The following is a 19,189-nucleotide window of genomic DNA, read 5'->3' on the forward strand; positions in this document are numbered from 1 at the left end:
TAGTAATATGACGTATCTAGGGAAGGATAACCAAATTGAGAGTATTTCTGTGCCATTCGTAAGATTTGTGGTAATTCATAGCTTTGTGATTCTGTGTAACAGTGCAGAAAGACAGAGTTGTAAACCTGTAACACTAGTATATTTCCTTATTATATTACTTGTTGATTTATTAATTCCTAGTAATGTTCTGTATAATAAAAAGTGTCTCTTAAATTAGTTATGTCTCAAGCTCGCAGTCTAGAGAGGTAGAGTTGGACCCATGAATGAACAGTTAAGGCTGAAAGAGAAGGAGGCATTAGAATAAGGAATGATTTCAACATAACCTCCTGCCAGATTCTTCTGAAGAAATCTGCTTTTCCTAGTTTGTCATGGAGCATTTTCAAGGGTCTGATGAGAGTGGCTGCTAGTAAGAGCTAGAAAAAAAGAGCTTCTGAAGGCCACAAGGTAGGCAGTGCTCGGGGCTAAGAGGAGTTCTTCAAAGAATAGAGGGAAGATTTAAGGGCCAATACAAAATGTAAGAGCGGTGAGTTGGGACACAGTACTCAGTGGTAAGAAGTATGACTTGCGGAAAACGCACTCCACAGCCAGTCAGATTGTACAGTAGGTGTGTTTATTCAGCACTGGGCAGCAGAGGGGGTAGTCCCGCCAAAGTCGTGCACACCTGACGCAGCAACTTGCCTTGGTTATATGCAGAAAAGACTTACATATGCATAAAGTTTCCCAGTACGCCTATATGTATTCATAACCTGTCCCCACTTCGTATTAAAATTAGTTCCAAGGAGTCTTTTCCATAATCTCCTCCCATCTGCGTTTGCGCAGCATATTCTCTATCGCTACTTGATAAGATTCTCCTAACTCCCTCTCTCAAGTATGTGCAGTTAGCTAGCAATGAGAGCAAAATGCTCGCGATATTCACAAAGACCACGTGCAACATGGAAAAAGAGAAAGGGCATTGGGTGGGTGGGAGTGGCACAGGAGATGGACAGGAAAAGGACAGAGAAAACATGCAGAGAAATGGGGGAAAAAACAGCAAGGAGATGAACACAAACCAGAGTAACATAAAGGAATATTTAAGCTTTCTTCATTCTTTCCTAAGTAACTAAGAAGCTTGAAATAACAAACTGATGATTTTTGGTTTTCTCTTGCTTTGTCTTTCCAAAGGAAATGTTAAGATTAAGAAAAATTTACATCTCAGGTTTAGTGTTTATTTGAGGGAGGATGAGACTGTTTCAAAGTGTGAGGGGTAGAAGCTTCTGACAGTGTGCCATGCTGCATGAAAAGTGTGCTATCCTTAGCATTTTACCTTACATGGTAGTCCTTTTGGAGCAGTGGGTCTCTCATGTGCTGGTACTCACACTTTTCAGCTGTGTTCAGATCTAGACTGATAAAGTGCCAGGTCTTTTAGTGCTTAGCTTGAGGTGTTCAACTGAAGCTTCAAGACTGTAAGCTTGGATTTACATTAGGTTTATGTTGATGTGATAAAATATTCATCCAGAATACAGTTTTGTGTACGTTGGTATAAAGCTATAATAACAGCAATATTTTATGTTGTTATTCTGGATTTCTATTGGTGCAACTGAGATGAGAATTTGGTTCTCTTTTCAGAAGTATAATTACAAAATGTCAACTAATGGAAAATATTTAAGGAATAAAAAGAGTATTAAACAAGAGGACATTAAAAAGCATTTTCTTCTGCTCTCAAGTTTGGTTCCACAGCAGCTCAAAGCTAAGTTTAGGGCAAATATAAGCCTTTTAGTGTCTGAGGTGTTATAGTTGCTTTTGAAGGCTTTCTCTTCATAGTTCTTCTATGGACTGTGCCACCACTGTGCTCAAAGCAATTACTTGTAGGTTCTCCAATCACTCTTGAAGAAATTTTCAGACAGTGAATAGGCCTACTGCAGAACAGACAGAACAGACTCAGAACTGCTCTTTGCCGTGCTGTGATCCCTGTATAGCTACTGCCACAGTGAGAGGGGAACAAACAGCCCACAAAAAATGGATCCAGGGCAGAAATTAGGTGGATGGGGTATTTCCTAATTGAGCAGAGCTGATGGAATGTTTTTTATATAACCTAAAAAATGAAGTTTGCCAGTAGAGATATTTTAGTGAATCTTTTCTGTTTGTCAGGTGCTTTAAAACCCTTCTTTTCAAGGGACTAGTCTGAGAATTTGCTATTCTATGGACTGATATTCACTAGGCACTAAAGTAATTCAAAGCCACCTTTCAAATCCTCCCTTTGTTCTTCTGTTCTTGCAGAAGCAGAGGTGGGTGGAAAGGTGCTGTTGTTCCCTAGTGAGGGAAGAACCTAGAGTTTTTATTTGCAGCCAGGATAGTGCTTCACACATCAGGGATAAATGTTACCCTCAGTGATACCAACAAAATCATCATACCAGTGAGGTTCCTAAAGAATTGCTGTGAGCAGAACAGAGTAATTTGCTTATGTTCTTGTCCATATCAGTTGAAATCTGATTACTTTGGTGGAATGAAGCCACACTGCATAAAGGTGTTAGAGATAGGAGTACGATGGTTATGTCTTGTGCTTCATTTCAGTTATAGAGAAGTTCCACCAGATGTATGGAGAAGCACCAAGCATGGTGGTTTCAACCACTTAATTTTCACCTGTTTTCTATTTAAATAATTTGATCTGAATTTTGTTGATACCAAAACATAAGCTTTACAGAACAACCGTAAAACTGTGTTAACTCTAAGGAAAGAGCCCATTGATTCTGATTGATTTTATTTTCAAACTATAATATGAAGAATGATTGGTAACCAGCAGGTAGCTAGGATAGGCAGTTAAAACGTCAGTTCCTTTGGGCTCTCTCTCAGTCTCTAGGAAGTAATAAACCACCTATGTCAGTCAATAAGCAAACGTAGATGTTATTACTGAATGTATTTAATGGAACAACCTCTTTAATTGTTTGTGTCAACAAAATGAAAAACCTAACAGTGATGCAAAGGGTTGGATCTTTTTTTATTTTTCCTTCTAAATGTACAGCTGAATGTACAGGGTGAAAGTACAGGGTGAAGCCAATATAAAGCATTCAGAGAATCATTAAGGTTGGAAAAGACCTCCAAGATCACCTGGTCCTACTGTCCCCCTACCACCACTATCACCCACTAAACCATGTCTCTAAGCACCATGTCCAACTTTTCCTTAAACACCCCCACGGACAGTCACTCCAGCACCTCTCCGAGCAACCCATCCCAATGCCCAACTACTCCTTCTGAGAGGAAATGTCTCCTAATTTCCAAACTAAGCCTCCCCTGGTGCAACATGAGGCCATTCCCTCTAGTTCCATCACTAGTTACCTGTGAGAAGAGGCTGACCCCCAGCTCCTCACACCTTCCTTTCAGGTAGTTGTAGAGAGCACTAAGGTTGCCCCTGAGCCTTCTCTTCTCCAGACTAAACACCCCCAGTTCCCTCAGCTGCTCCTCATGGGACTTGTGCTCCAGGCCCTTCTCCAGCTTTGTAGCCCTTCTCTGGACACGCTCCAGGGCCTCAATGTCCTTCTTGTAGTGAGGGGCCCAAAGCTGAGCACAGTACTCAAAGTGCAGCCTGACTAGAGCCGAGTACAGGGGGACGATCACCTTCCTAGCCCTGCTGGCCACACTATTTCTTATAAAAGCCAGGAAGCCTTTGGCCTTCTTGGCCACCTGAGCACACTGCCAGCAACCAGCACCCCAGATCCTTTTCCTCTACATAGCTTTCCAGCCACACTGCCCCACGCCTGTAGCGCTGCATGGGGTTTTTGTGGCCAAAGTGCAGGACCCAGCACTTAGCAATGTTGAACCTCATCCCATTGGCCTCTGCCCATCGCCCCGTCCTGTCCAGGTCCCTCTGCAGGGCCTTCCTGCCCTCCAGTAGATCAAAACTTCCCCCCAGCTTGGTGTCGTCTACAAACTTACTGAGGGAACACTCAATTCCCTCATCCAAATCATCAATAAAGATATTAAAGAGGATGGGTCCCAACACTGACCCCTGAGGAACACCACCTGTGACCAGTTACCAGCTGAATAAAGCCTCATTCACCACAGCTCTCTGAGCCCAGCTATCCAGCCAGCTGGCAACCACATCAGCCAGCTCCCTCAGCACCCTTGGGTGGATCCCATCTGGCCCCATGGACTTGTGACACTGCATGTGGAGCAGTAGGACTCGAACTGTTTTCACCTGAATCATGGGGGATTTATCCTGCTCCCCATCCCAGACTTACAAGTCAGGAGGCTGAGTACCCTGAGGACAATGTGAAACCTGATCCAGCATGTCCCAGGTGCTGTTGATTCTTAGAGCCCATTAGAAATGCTGCATCCTTCATTCTCAAAGTATCAAAGGCTGTTCCTATTTTTCAGGGCTCACATCTTGCAGAAACTGCTTAAATGTTGTGGCTGCAAGCACCACCTGTATGAGTCGATACTGGTGCTTCCTTCTGCTTTCTGTCAGATGTCTTACATGAAGTGACCCATTTTCTTCATATTCAAAATAATGAATGCAGGCTGTTACATGAGGTTCAGTTGTTTTTCGTTTTACCAATAACTAAAGTCCAAAGCAGATAATTTTCAAAGTTATATTTTATTAGGAAGTTTTAATAGTTTCAAAACAAAACCTTAAACACAAATACATTAAAAAATCTTAAAAATTAACAAGTTGTGTGAATTCAGTATCTTATCAATATAATTGCAAGACATTTGTGGTTGGGTAACGTGTAAGTACATTCTCTGTGCGTGTACAAATAAATTTATTTAGAAAAGAAGATTTGTATGCCAGAAAACACATGGTTTCAAAGGGTTTTGTTTCATATAGCTCAAAATGGCAATAGATTACACTGAATTATACTGGAGTACTAAAGGTGAGCTTATTATTGGTAAGGATGACAAAGATATTTGTTATAGTAAAAGAATACAAAAACACAAAAAATTGCCTGCAAAGTGTTAGAGTTTCCCAGAGGGAATTGTCTCATTAATAATTGCACTTAACCTGTAGGATATTAGTAGTATCTAATACAATTTTCTTTATTATTTAAAAATATTTATGATTTCCTTAACAAAAATCCATTCTGTACCCAACGCAAAACATTCACTGAATGCAGATTTAAGATAACACAATATTGGGTTTTAATTGTGTACCTTTACTTTCCCCTTTTTACCTATATACCAGAAAGATTTACACACAAAAATAAAGCACTAAAATACTGTGTTGAACAATCTGTGCAAAATGAGAAGCCTTTATATAATAATTGATACCTCATGCAAAAGAGAAAAAAATAACAACAACAACAACAAAAAACAGTCTAAGAAGCCCTGAGTCAATAATTTCATTGCAAAGGCGAGGAACATGAGTGCTCTGAGTTCTTCCTATACATTGTTGTATATCCAAACAAGTCCAGTATTTACTTAAAACACATTTTAAAATAGGCAGTTCATGCAGTTTCTCATGTAAAAACCTTCTATGCACTCCATTCCTTTCAGCAGACTGTATTGTATTTAATACTCAATTTCATTTAAGCTGTCGGGATAGCCTGATGAGAATTGAATTTCTTCCACTTCTAGAATTAAAAAAAAAAAAGGGGGGGGGAGGAGGAGAGAGAGAAAAATACTGTAATTTCTTTCATTTTTATCACACATAAAAAGACATAACAGAGTATAATTATCTTGTTGGATGTAAATGGAACTGCCATACAGCTAAAAGTGCTGTAAGATTTTTACTAGTATGAATTCTGAAGGATGGTCTCACATCTTAGTAAAAACTAGAAATTCTGCACTAACACAGCAGCATGGTATTAAAAGCAGATCATCCAGTGGGGATTCAAGGGACGACATATCACCTGCGTAAGTACAAAAAATACTATGTGACTTGCTAGATGTCTCCTAGGAAAAGTAAAGCTAAACTTACCTAAACAGGGTCCTGCTTGGAACAGAATATCATCAATAGCCATGTCACTTCTTATCGACACCCCACGGATTGCTTCAAAAATAATCTGTAAAGATAAGATATAGCTTTTCATGGATCCCATGCCTCAAAAGAAGGGCTGAAAAAGAAAACCAACCATGCAGTCTATTCAAGGATCTAGTGTGTCCTGAAAGCCTACTTCTTGGGGGAAAAAAAAAAAAAAAAAAAAAGTTTTATACTCCATCACTGGACTGATTCCATCACTGGACTGATTTATTTGGTCAGAGAATTTGGAGATATATTCTGATGAAGGGAACAGATTTGCTTTCACAATTTGATAAGACATAAGACAGTGTTATAGACCATTGATAAGTTTACTCCAATGATTTAGTATGTCTGTCGTGCTTTTTGGCCTAAATAGTCAGGTGTTGCCCAAGTGAAGCAAGACTTGAGGAGAAAAAAAAAATAAAGTTACAGTATTCTGTTGTGGTCTTACTGATGAAGCTAAACTTGCTTTTACTGAAAAAGTTTTTTTGTTTGTTTTTTAATTACTTTCCAGGGTCATAAGGCAAAGTGAAAAAAATAAATACAAATACATCTTTGGTTAGCGATCATTGCAGTATTCTACCCAGTGCTGTTTCAGTCAATAGCAGTTTAGCTTTCTCTTTGACAGAAACAGACGCAGACTTTGGCTCTGGCAATACTGAGATTCCCACACTGTTGAAATCAAAGGCAGAGCTCTAAATTTGCATCGTTCCTTGCATTTGGTGCCACCTCAGAAAGATCAGCCTGCAAGACAAAGGTTTTTTTATCACAGCTTATTGATAATATCAAAATTAGACAAGGCTTTAGACGGCAGAAGGAAAAAAATGCACAAGTGGCCTAAATAAAAACTACTGCTACTGACAAGAAGTATGAGAAAATGGCATTTAAGTAATTTAAAAAATAATAATTTTGAATTAATGAATTCATGAACTATGCTCATGAAGTGGTCTAGATGATCTCTGAAGGTCCGTTCCAACTGAACTATTCTATTCTGTTCTGTTCTAATCTATTCTATCCCATTCCATTCCATTTGTAATAAATTATGCATTACTTCAGCTTGTTCAGATGTCCATTTAGTGCTGTCTGTGTTTTTTTTATGCAACCCAGAACTTAGCTTCTAGCACATATGCAGCTTAATCACCACTTTGACTGCATTGCGTTTGTTTTTTCTTACCTGGTAGGTTCTATCACTTTCATATTCTATTAGTGCCCTTAGCCATGAGATACTTTGTTCCCCTGTCCTTCTCCACAAAGGAATCTCTTCATCATCACCTTCTTTTTTTAGATAAACACTTAATAATCCAGTCCCAGCTCCGTACATGTGGTAGAAAAATGTCAGGCACTGTTTTCCAGAGACCCCTCTTAGTGATCTTGAAATTAGGTACGCTCTCTGTCCATAGACCATGTCGGATGCCTCTATGTACATGTAGTATCCTTAAAAAGACATAAAATTATTAGCAAAGTAAAATACATTCTCTCAATCTGTTCATTATGCTCAACATACTCACCATATACAAAGCTATGACTGAAACTCTTGATAAGGAATATTTCCTTGTAAGTGACATATTTGGTTTTTTATGTTTGTAAATTGCAGTATTAGTGATACTATAATAGCTGTGTATTGTAGTTATTGTAAGTTTGTGAATGCTAATATAGGAACACAGAAACAAAAAAAAGCTATGTACATGTATATCTGATGAAATACATAATAGAAAGCAATGCAAAGTAAGAAAAAAGAATTACATTTATTCTTAAATCAGGAATGCACTCTGACAGTGGTCTATTTGCAGATCTGGAAGGATAGTTGCACATACATCTGAGGGTACAGCTTAGGCTATGTTTAGAGCCAATGCTATTAACAAAGCAAATGAACTAAAGTGCCTCTTTTAAATCACATATGACATCATTGACATTTCTGTTCTGTGACATAAGTGAGGAAAACTAGATTATCTAGAATCCATCAATGAACGAGAGATTGTCATGAACTCAGATCTGTGGAAAAATCAGTCATTAAGTGGTGGCGGAAAAATTATTCCCCCCACCTCCCTGAGATCCATCATTTAGAGATTTCCAACTGGAGTAAGCTCAATCAGAAGACTGAGAAACACCCCCACATCCCATCTGCTGCATGTGTCAGCTGTTTTGCGCTGTTTTGCAGCAGGTGGTGGATCCAGATTTTGCTGCAGCCCCTGATACAGTACCATCACTCCCTATTTGTCATGTTGGAGTGGGAAAGCTGCCCTTCTGCCACTGTGAGTACAGGAGGTGGGATGGTCCCCAAGAGGGTGAGGGGATTTCTGGGGATCAGTGAGGCAGCAGACAGACTGAGAGTGGCCAGAGCAGCTGGTAGATGTGTCTCTCAGGATACTCAAAGCCCTATTACCTAAACAAACACATGCTGAAGTCATCCTCTCTAGCCAGGATTGCAATTTGGCAGTCTGCAGCACTAAAGAGAAAGGGTGATAAGGATGATTATCTACAGCTGCAGATCTGTAAAGGAAAGATCATTTGGTGCAGTCTGTTGGAGAATTCCTGAGGCTGTTTATTCCAAATCTAGTGCAAGTGACTGCAAGAATTTTGTTATTCACTATGCTTAAAAGTTACTTCAGTTAGACATCAAAACCTGCAGCTTACACTGCAGCATAAAGTAACTTGCCTTTAGTTTTTAGGCCTGAATCATATTATAAATGTATTGGAAAGACTAGATTATCTCTTGATTTTGTGAATTCAAACCCACATTACTTCTCAACACACTTTGCTGCAAACAGATGTGTGTTACCAGGAATAAATGTTTACATTGCTGTAAACATATTTTCCTGTCACAGGCCAGGCTTAAAGGATTCTCTTGCTTCACCAGAAACACAAACTGTCAGTCTCAGATCTCAGAATACTTAGCAAAGTACATAAACTGAAAATGGATCTGAAGTCAGAAACACATGCTAAAATCCCATTCTTTTTCATTGGCAAGAAACTCTTTAAGTCTTTCTATGAGTAGAGGGATATTGTCCTTGGAAACATGAGAATCAAAAAACTGAGTATTTGAAAGAGAAAAAATGGTATTATCTCAGGAATGTTCATAGGGAAAAAAAAAAAAAAAAGGGGAAAAAAAAAAAAAGCAGCAAATGAACCTGAATGTTGAATCTTATGACAGATTTGAGCCTAGTTTCTTACCAAAATAACCTGCATTTTTAATATGATGTACTCCTTTTAGATTTTATTATGGAGAAGAGTCTGGCAGATAGTATAGAGCTAGCCTACAGACGCCTCTCCAACATTGTTACCCACATTTCAAAAAACCCCTCCCAAATAAACTTTAAAAAACATTAGGAAAAATCCTCGCCTATTTTAAGGCTGGTTGATGCAGAAAAACTGGACAATAAGGGTAGCGAAGACTTAGAGACAATTTGTCATCTAGTTAACTACCTAAATATAAGTTTTTCAGATATTACATTTACACCTCTTCTCTGCTTCTAAATAGAAAATGGACAAGAATTTAAATTATCCCTTTTGAAAATCATTCCACAGCACAAAGGTATCATTACTGGGAAAATGTTCTTGATTTGTACATAGACTGATTTTTTTATTTGCATAACTTAGCTGATAGAGCTGGTCAGAATTTGCTCAGGTTTGTAAGAAATGCTTCTTGTTTTTTATTTCAGAACATGTAAGAGGAATTTCAAGCTTTAAAACTCCCTTATCTCTGAAGGCTATTCATATTTCTACCTAGAATCTGCACCTTTTAGAACCAACAGTGGAAGAATGTAATTTCTTTGCAGCCTGGTATTTTGTTCCTAAATGAAACATTTCAATCTGTATTCTCAATTTCATGTGCAGGATTTTGGCTGTACAGTCCCACAAACCACAGATTTGTCTCTGCAATTAATCTCCATGCCCTGGTCTGGATGCAAATATTCCATAAATTTTACTAGGGAATAGGAAGGGACTTTTTGCTGAATGTGCACAAAGCCATGCTTTTAGATAAAGTGATCAGAAACAGGGCAAAACATGTATTTCCTTAGCTAGAAGAAAATCCTTTTCCATAATATGTATCTTGTAATAATAATGTAGTTTACACTCAATCACAGTTGATATACAATAATAGTGAATAATAATAATAGTTTTTGGTGAGACTTTTAAACAGGTCAACTGCTTTAATGACCCAGATAAAAATTTTAGCAGACCGCATTAGATTGCTACAGTATGTATGCTAGCTTGTCTGCAATGATCTTGTTGAATGGCTTGTTGAATGAATACTGTCCCTTGTGAATAAGGGCAAATCTAAAGGCAGCAAAAATAATTTTAAACCCATGTAAGCATTTAAAGTTCACAACCCTTAGGGCAGTTTCATTTGTTATACTGGCATCAGTGGAATTGATGTGGAGGTCTTCTGCAGGAACCCAAGTGCCCAACACAGTAATTCATTTCCAAAAGTCAGCAGGTACTATGGTTGGGAGAGTTGGGGGTGGGGGGGAATTTGGATGCAGTTTTGTGTGAACTCACTCATGATAATGGGGGCCCTACTCTCCTACATCATTCAAAGAATAAAATGGCATAAGTGTGGTGATGGAACAGATTTTCAAGATAAAAGCTCTGCAGGACTGCTTTTGTATTACCCATGTTTTGTTCTAAGTTCAAATAGGAAGTTGTTTATGTGGAAGAGATGAGCTCCCACCCAACTGTTTGCATTTTTGTTTTAGGGAATATTTGCAGAATCTAAGGGTTTGGGAGAGGGCTTTTTTGTAGGACCCAGGGAGTCACCCTGTCCTTTTTCTCCCAAGGGAAAGGGCTACTCTGAGATGTGAAGTTTGGATTCTTCACTTGGCCTGCAGATAATTCTGATTAAACACCACATTCTCAAAATATTGGTGGTTCCCTAAGAAACTTACTTACTTCGTTTGGTTAATAATTGTTCTGAACAGAAGAGTAAAAAATGTTTCTGTGTTCCAGGTTATCATGTCAAAGTATTTTGATTAACTCTAATATCTGTTCTGAAAGTTCAATATGAAGCTTAACTCACCTACCCCAGTAGTGTGGTCTCCTTTTGGTCCAGTGTAAGAGGTGGGAGTTGGGCCCCTTCTCCTGTGCCAAATTCCACGACCTCTCTTCTTCTGGGTAAACATACACTCATCTTTTTCAAACGTACACTTTCCAGGAGAGGGTGGCAATAGATCTATAATGAGATGTCATTGTTTAAAACTGTAAATATATTAGATAGACATATAGAGAGATTACACAAACAATACATTGCATCTGTTCACCTGCTGAGATCATTTACATCTGCCTAGCAATACTTAGGGCTGTCACAAGCCTGTAAAAATTAGCTTAAAACTGAAGTACAAGATTTTGTTTCATTTTCTTCACAGCTTTGGGCAAATCTGTGCCTTAGTCTAGCTCACTAACATCTATTAACATTCTTTAAAACATCTTGTATAGTTTATTGTAGCTCTGACTCTGTAAAGGGCTCTACCAGCCTTGTCTTCTTCACTACTGTAGCACCCAAGGCAGTTTAACGAGCCCCAGCTTGTGTAACATGCATATTAATAGATATGCCTTGGCATCTGATTCCACTGTCATATACAACAGACTGCTACAATTTTAGCTTGTACTACAGGAGTTGCCACCATAAAATGTGTTCCCCTTTTGAAAAGGAGGAAGCCTTTGAGCATCTCTCACTCAGGAGCTGAGTTTTTGCTGCCATCAGTGACAACAGTCACTGTATAATTATAAAAAAGTCAAAGTCATAGCCCTAGTATGACTATAAATTCAAATACCAGTTCTTCACCCTTCATTCATTTACAAACCCCTTAGGAACTACAAAGAGGCAAAATCAGCAACTTCTGGAAATACTTTAGAAAAATAGCATGTTGCTTTATATGTGTGACTTCTCTCTCTCTGTTCAGTAATGGTTAGCTGCCTGAATGCACGAAATCCAGTCTGAAGAGGTCATAAAATACTTATTATTACATGGCAATATAAATGGCATGGTAAATCTGCCTCATCACCATTTCAAAGGCATGGTTTTGTTCCAAAAAATAATGGGATTATAGATCGTGCCTGTCTTATGAGAATGGCTTCCAAATTAAGATACAATCGTTGCATTGTCAAACCTCCAAAAGCCCCAGAAGAGAGAGTTTGTGTGAGTTCAGCGAGGTTAGCCTGTGCATGTCAGAGTGTAAAGTCTCAGAAACACTGAATTCCTCCCACTATGGAAGTTAGGCTTGTCTTATCTGTGTACATTTCAGAGCTGCAGCTCAGATAAGGGACTGTATCTTGGCTTCACACAACTGTGCTTCTGGACAAAAAGAACAATGCTGTGTTTTGAAAATGTTGCTTTTGAGTCTATCCCCGGTCTCCTAAAGCCACTTTACTGTCAGTCTGACTTCTTTTATAAATGGGTGTGCCCCAAAAGTAAAGAGCCCTGATACACAACTGCACTGAAGTCAGTGAAGTTAATTAGGAGTTAGCCGGTACCCCTGTGAACAAAACCTGGTTCTCACTCTATGTAAAATACTCCAAAAATAGGATTAATGCAATACATATTGGAAAAAGAAAAGACACCCCAGTGGAATGAAGTCAGCTACTGGAAATGCTTGGAAAATGAAGGTATAAGATGTGCCCTTATTGAAAAGGGAACAGGGGGGTAGCAGCTGCTGAACAACAAATACACATGGTCTTACCAGCAGACTGGCAGCTTCCCAGACTCAGAGTTATATCATCCAGTGCCACAAGTCCACAGTCCCAGAAGCTTTTGCACCAACTCACAAAGACAACCTGCAATATATGAAGGAAGTTTCATGTATCTCCAACAAAAGCTGGCATTGCTAAGGGCCTGAAATTTTAGATTTTTCCCACTATGCTACTGATTTAACATCTACAATACAGAAATGATGAACTAACTTTGATTCAGCACATACTAATACTGCCAATGACTGGCATTTAAATCCAGTGGGTTTAGATGTTTTCATTAAATAGAAAGTGTTTTCTCATTTTTATAGGCAAATGATGTATCTGTATGTAGCTGCCATTTTACTAGGAGAGTGCATTTTTAGTGCATGTCAAAGGATCATAGAATCATAGAATATCCTGAGTTGGAAGGGACCCTTAAGGATCATCAAGTCCAACTCTTGACACCGCACAGGTCTACCCAAAAGTTCAGACCATGTGACTAACTGCACAGTCCAATCTCTTCTTAAATTCAGACAGGCTCGGTGCAGTGACCACTTCCCTGGGGAGCCTGTTCCAGTGTGCAACCACCCTCTCTGTGAAGAACCCCCTCCTGATGTCAAGCCTAAATTTCCCCTGCCTCAGCTTAACCCCGTTCCCGCGGGTCCTGTCACTAGTGTTAATGGAGAAAAGGTCTCCTGCCTCTTGACAACCCCTTACGAGGAAGTTGTAGACTGTGATGAGGTCTCCCCTCAGCCTCCTCTTCTCCAGGCTGAACAGGCCCAGTGACCTCAGCCGTTCCTCGTACGTCTTCCCCTCAAGGCCTTTCACCATCTTCATAGCCCTCCTCTGGACACTTTCCAACAGTTTCATGTCCTTTTTATACTGTGGTGCCCAGAACTGCACACAGTACTCGAGGTGAGGCCGCACCAGCGCAGAGGAGAGCGGGACAATCACCTCCCTTGACCTACTAGCGATGTTGTGCTTGATGCACCCCAGGACACGGTTGGCCCTCCTGGCTGCCAGGGCACACTGCTGGCTCATATTCAACTTGCTGTCTATCACGACCCCCAGATCCCTCTCTTCTAGGCTGCTCTCCAGCGTCTCATCGCCCAGTCTGTACGTGCAGCCAGGGTTTCCCCGTCCCAGGTGCAGGACCTGGCACTTGCTCTTATTGAACTTCATGCGGTTGGTGATCGCCCAGCTCTCCAACCTGTCCAGATCCCTCTGCAAGGCCTTTACACCCTCATTCGAGTCCACAACTCCTCCAAGTTTGGTGTCATCAGCAAACTTGCTCAAAATACCTTCTATTCCTACATCCAGATCGTTTATAAAAATATTGAAAAGTACCGGCCCTAAAATGGAGCCTTGAGAGACCCCACTGGTGACCGCCCGCCAGCCTGACACAGCCCCATTTACCATAACCCTTTGGGCCCTGCCCGTTAGCCAATTGCTCACCCATCGTATGATGTTTTTATTTAGCTGTATGGTGGACATTTTGTCCAGTAGGATCCTATGGGAAACCGTGTCAAAAGCCTTGCTGAAGTCCAAAAAAAATCACATCAGCTGGTTTCCCTTGGTCCACCAAATGGGTGATCTTATCATAAAAGCAAATCAGGTTAGTTAGGCAGGACCTACCCTTCACAAACCCATGCTGGCTGGGACCAATGACTGCTTTGTCCCCCAGGTGCACCTCAATAAGTTCGAGAACCATCTTCTCCATGATTTTACCAGGCACTGAAGTGAGACTGACAGGCCTGTAATTGCTAGGGTCTTCTTTCTAACCCTTCTTGAAAATCGGCACAACGTTTGCCAGCTTCTAAAGGATTTTTTAAATTTAATTTTATATTTTTTTACCTCCCCAATGAAACACCATTAAAAGTTAAGCATCCTCAGCCAACCCATCCTTACAACCAGGAAGTTTTATCTATGAAAACATAAATTTCATGGAGTAGTGCAGCGTGATGGCCAACAGGAATGGCCCAGGCAAAGTGCAAGCAAAGAACAACAAGGCAAAGGTGAAACTACTGATTCTTCAGAATTGACACAAGACCACAATGTCATAAGGCAGGAGACTGAAAATGCTAAGCATCATTCACAGTGTTTATCTAGCTTTTAAGAACATTAAGAACAGATCCCAAGATGTTTTATTTGACTACACATTAATTCTGCCATGGAAAATCCAAGTCACTCCCAGGATGGCAAAATAAAATACAAAGAAACCACTGAAACCGTAAGATTCCTAGCTGCTGTTCTCCCAAGGTTGACACAGAGCTGTTCGAATTACACAAGACACAATAAGGTCTATTTTGTGAAAATACTGCTGACAGTTTTCTCTGCCTAACTACTGCAAACAACTGTCAATCCATTCAGGTTATGACCATAATTTGTGTGGAGCTTTTGAAAACAATTCTTTTGTGATGAGGTCTGAGCTAGTGACTAGTGACAGGTAAATGTCACTTCTAAAATTTAATATTTTGGAACAACTGTAAATATCTTGGGTACATATTTGAGGTTGAATGCTGATTGACAGTTTCATGCTGATAGAAAAAGATTTTTAAGAGTACTTAATGCATTATCTGTTATATCCTCTATTACCAGTGTAAGTAACATCTTCAATGTAGTCATCATACAGTAATTTTCTAGACTGTTTTGCTTAGTTATATTTATTTATCTATCTGCTTATATAACAGCCTTTTAAGAATGTGTGGGTTATACTGCCCAGCATGGAGCACTTTTCAAAGCCATTTTACATTCCAATCATCCAAACCATTCATTCCAAACCATTTTACATACCAATCCTGGTAGCAGGGATTATCAATCTTGCAAAATGTTAGAGGTATGGACTTGTCAGTTGCCTCTTCATAACACACAGAGGTGCTCAGTGTATAGTAGCCTAAGAGTGGTCTTAGATGTTTTGTCTGTAGAGCTGCTCTCTCAGTCGTAAGGTTTAACAGGGCAAAAATTTTTTCCTAATTTGTAAGGCCATTCTCAAGAAACAGATGCACTTTTTTAAAAAAGTGGTAGCATTTCTTTGAATAAAGAATACAATAAATACTGACGTTGAGTGGACGTCATTCACTATATTTTTAATAAATGCATTCTGGTGAACATTTGTAATAAACTAAAGACATATTACAGTTCTAAAACCAAGAATATTCAGAAAACCACACATGCAAGGGTGAGGTCAGTTCTCGTTTGCGAAACAACATTTCCGCACTGTGGAATCATGTTCTAAGCAATGTTTTCCAATTGACATCACTGGGACCAGAATCAAGTTCTTTATTCTTAAATTGCAATAATTTGTTCCATACAAGGTATGCAACTACCCATTGGATCCTGCAGAAAGCACACCATTTTAAAAGCATCACAACCATATAAGATGGTCTGACAAAGGCCACTGAACAAGTATGCTTTGTACAAAGGATCGACCTGTTTCTGTGACATTTGTAAACTCGTTCAGTCTTGTCATCTGCAGCTTTAGCATTACTGATTCTCTGCCTGCTTTTTGTGGTACTGGGTGACATATTGCCATGAGCAGACTTTATAATTGCACAGGGTGCGGGAGGCAGTGCTCGAGTATGCAGAATTTCCAATATGAGCTATAGCATTATATACTATAATTGTTCATTTTCCTCTTGGCTTATTTTGTTATGTTCTTGATTTATTTTTAAGCAATGGGGTAGAAGATATTTTTCTTCACAGGTCATCTATTCACTCTTCTTTTGTCCTGAATGTCCCATTTTTTGTCTTAAATGACTATTTTGGGGTACTTGAACTTTACCTACCAAAATTCCATCAGTTTGGATTGCACTCAGCCAGTCTTTTTCACCCTATGTCAGAACTCAATCCTTCCTACATTCTCAACAGCCCTAGTGTCTCATGGTGCTTTACATTTGCTCTTGTTTTGAATGAAAATATTTCCTGGGTCAATTGTTCCAAAAGAAATTTTTATGAAGTTATCTCATGCCTTGGAGAAGAAAACAGCAGGATCTTTGTTCTCAGCTCACACTTTTTTTCACAAACCATGCCAAACGAACAATATGCTAATTGTTTCAAACTAGGTAACAAATCTTTCTGGACTAGCATGCTATCTTGGAGGCTAAATTAAAAACATTGTCAAATGCAGGCAGTTCTACTGAGACTGCCTGAATACTGAAAAATAAATGTATTTTTCTCTCATGTCTCTTTTTCAACAAACAGATATTGCCAGGGCATTAGTCTCCTTCCATATCATTACCCTGATTTCTGGAGGCTGATTTGTTTATTTTCCAGTGCTTAATCAATGTTCCTGACCTGCAGCCTCAAAAATAACAATGAGCAGGTCTTATCATTTATCCAAGATTATATATACCAGTAATGAGTAGCACCAAATGAGAACTGGTAGATTTCACTTCTCCTATGAGCTGCTTTTGGGTTGTGGCTCAGACATCAAGTCAAGTGGAATGGACTTCTCATCCTTACCTCTGCATCTCTACGAGTTGATGTGAGTTGAAGGTATGCATATGAAGTGTGTATCAGTGTGCATCTGCTTTTGAAGGAGAGAGGAGTAGGACATAAGGAGTACAGAGAGAGGAATAGGGAAGTTTGTAAACAGCAGCTTGAGGGTATTTGGATTGAAAACAGAAAACAGGAGAAAAGGATAGAAGATGTCCCTACATCCCTATGGGTCCAGTGCATTTTCTTTCCTGCTTGTCTATCCCAGAAAGTATAGCTGTTGCTCAATTAAAGAGGAGGAACATCTAATAATAATAATAATTAAAAAAAAAAAAAAGAAAGAAAAAAGAAAGAAATAGGGACAACAGCCAAATCTGGTGTCTGAACAGCAGGCTATGCCTCTGCAGCAAATTAGTTTACCCGATTTTATCCTACTGAGTATTATGTTTAATCTATGCACTGTATATCTGCCTAGACTCAAAACTCATTCTGGCAGTTAGATACATATTTAAGACAAACTTTTTTGAAAACCTTTCCTGTCCAAGGCCAAATGGGTTACAGAAACAAACAATGAAAGAGAAACATACTAAGAGAACAAGGTGATGCCACAGGCTTCAATATTTATCGTAGTTATTGCTACATGTATATTCAATGGATTGCATTGCCTAGTAGAGAATACTGCCTGCATGGTGATGTATACAGGACACTGATATCATGCACTGTCCTCCAGATCCTTCCTAGATTTCCAGTAATGTCCTATTATTGCTCTATTTCAATGAAATTGGTTCCTTGGCTCTTTCTGTTAGAGGCAAAGGTTCTTGCTTTTAGGCTGAAGAGTCTTTTCTGATAGCGTGGCACAGTAATATCACAATATTAATTACCCAGAACAAAAATAGAAAAGAAAAAAAAAAAAAAGAATATCAATTAAGTACCAAACTTAATTGTGTAATATTTAATGCAACGTATTCCCTTGCTTAGCTACTGTGAAGTTGCACGCCACTGAAGAAGAACTTTCTAATATTTTCTGAGTAAGTTTTACAGTTCTTTCCAATATACCATTTCCGTAACTGTATATCAAACACCACAGACAGCGGGGTACATATTTTGTAAGTACTAATGCTACTGTTTACAGACCCTAATATTGTTATTTCCAGTGACTGTTCTTTAAGACGTTTCTTGTTTTAGACATCACAGAAGGTATGTCTAAAACAAGAGAAGGTGACAGAGAAGGGTCAAAATATAAAATGCAGCTGATTCAAACAAAATAATCAACCGTTATTTGACACAAGTGAGAGATTTTAAGAGGAGCAGGTGAGGACTAGGATGTCAGCCCTCCTTCACCTGGTACCTAGCTGGAAAACTGTATCCTCCCATACTGTTGACTTGGCTATGGTGATACAGGTTTTTATGGTATTCAAGACAACATTAGTCATTTACCAGTGACTTCTGTGGACAAGTAGGAGGCATGCTTTTATCAGTAGTAAAAATAAATCTCAGAATTAATTAATTTAATTACTACAGATTTTAAAAGACTACTCATTTCACTGAGCATTTTCACAGGGAAAAAGTGAGAACAAGGTCCAAAAACACTCATGTCAAGCCCAAGGATGGTGGAGAGTGGGTTGATAATGGATGTTTAGGGAAAACAGTACAAGAAACAAATCAACCATAAAGGAATTTGTCTCCTACTGTAACATGTTCACCTCCTAGAGATCTGAAGAATTTGCTGAACTGGAGGTCACACATATACCAATGTGTTTACTGGTCACTGCAATGTCTATTTTCCATGAATTTGCCCAATCCCTTCTGAAATGCATGTATACTATTAGCCTCTATAGCATCCTGTGGCAAGAGACTTCATTGTCTAGCTGTTCCTGAAAAAGTCCTTCCTTTTGTTTGTTTAAAAAAATAAATAAATATTGAAGTGTAACACTCAGTCAATTTCACTTTCTCACAACTGTAACTAAAATTAGTTATTGGAAAGGGGTGAAAACAAACAGATGAACTCATAGAAAGAGGATGAGAAAAAAAAATGACATTAAAGAAAAACACACTAAAGAGGAGGAAAAATAGAAAGAATAAAACCCCAGGAAATGCTGCCACAACTGGTCTGAGGAAAGTAAGGTAGATGGGTTATGATGCCAGCTACCCTCTTGA

At 39.2% G+C, this 19,189-nt stretch overlaps 1 protein-coding gene across 2 annotated transcripts in view; it reads right to left on the reverse strand.

Moving 5' to 3' along the window:
• Positions 1 to 5,470: 5,470 nt before the first annotated feature.
• Positions 5,471 to 19,189, reverse strand: part of MAMDC2 (MAM domain containing 2) — a 64,039-nt gene continuing 50,320 nt past the window's right edge. Inside the window, exons 10-14 of one of the 2 annotated variants that reach the window (XM_084504748.1) lie at positions 12,610 to 12,703; positions 10,950 to 11,102; positions 7,107 to 7,366; positions 5,891 to 5,975; positions 5,471 to 5,543 (exon numbers count right to left, since the gene is read on the reverse strand). In XM_084504748.1, the coding sequence (XP_084360874.1) occupies positions 5,482 to 5,543; positions 5,891 to 5,975; positions 7,107 to 7,366; positions 10,950 to 11,102; positions 12,610 to 12,703 (654 nt within the window). In that variant the 3' untranslated portion in view covers positions 5,471 to 5,481. Of the gene's footprint in view, positions 5,544 to 5,890; positions 5,976 to 7,106; positions 7,367 to 10,949; positions 11,103 to 12,609; positions 12,704 to 19,189 lie in introns of those variants that run through there. The other variant, XM_084504749.1, reaches the window with a different exon arrangement.

Source organism: Aythya ferina, assembly GCF_964211825.1.
Source record: "Aythya ferina genome assembly, chromosome: Z".
NCBI classification, from domain to species: Eukaryota; Metazoa; Chordata; class Aves; order Anseriformes; family Anatidae; genus Aythya; species Aythya ferina.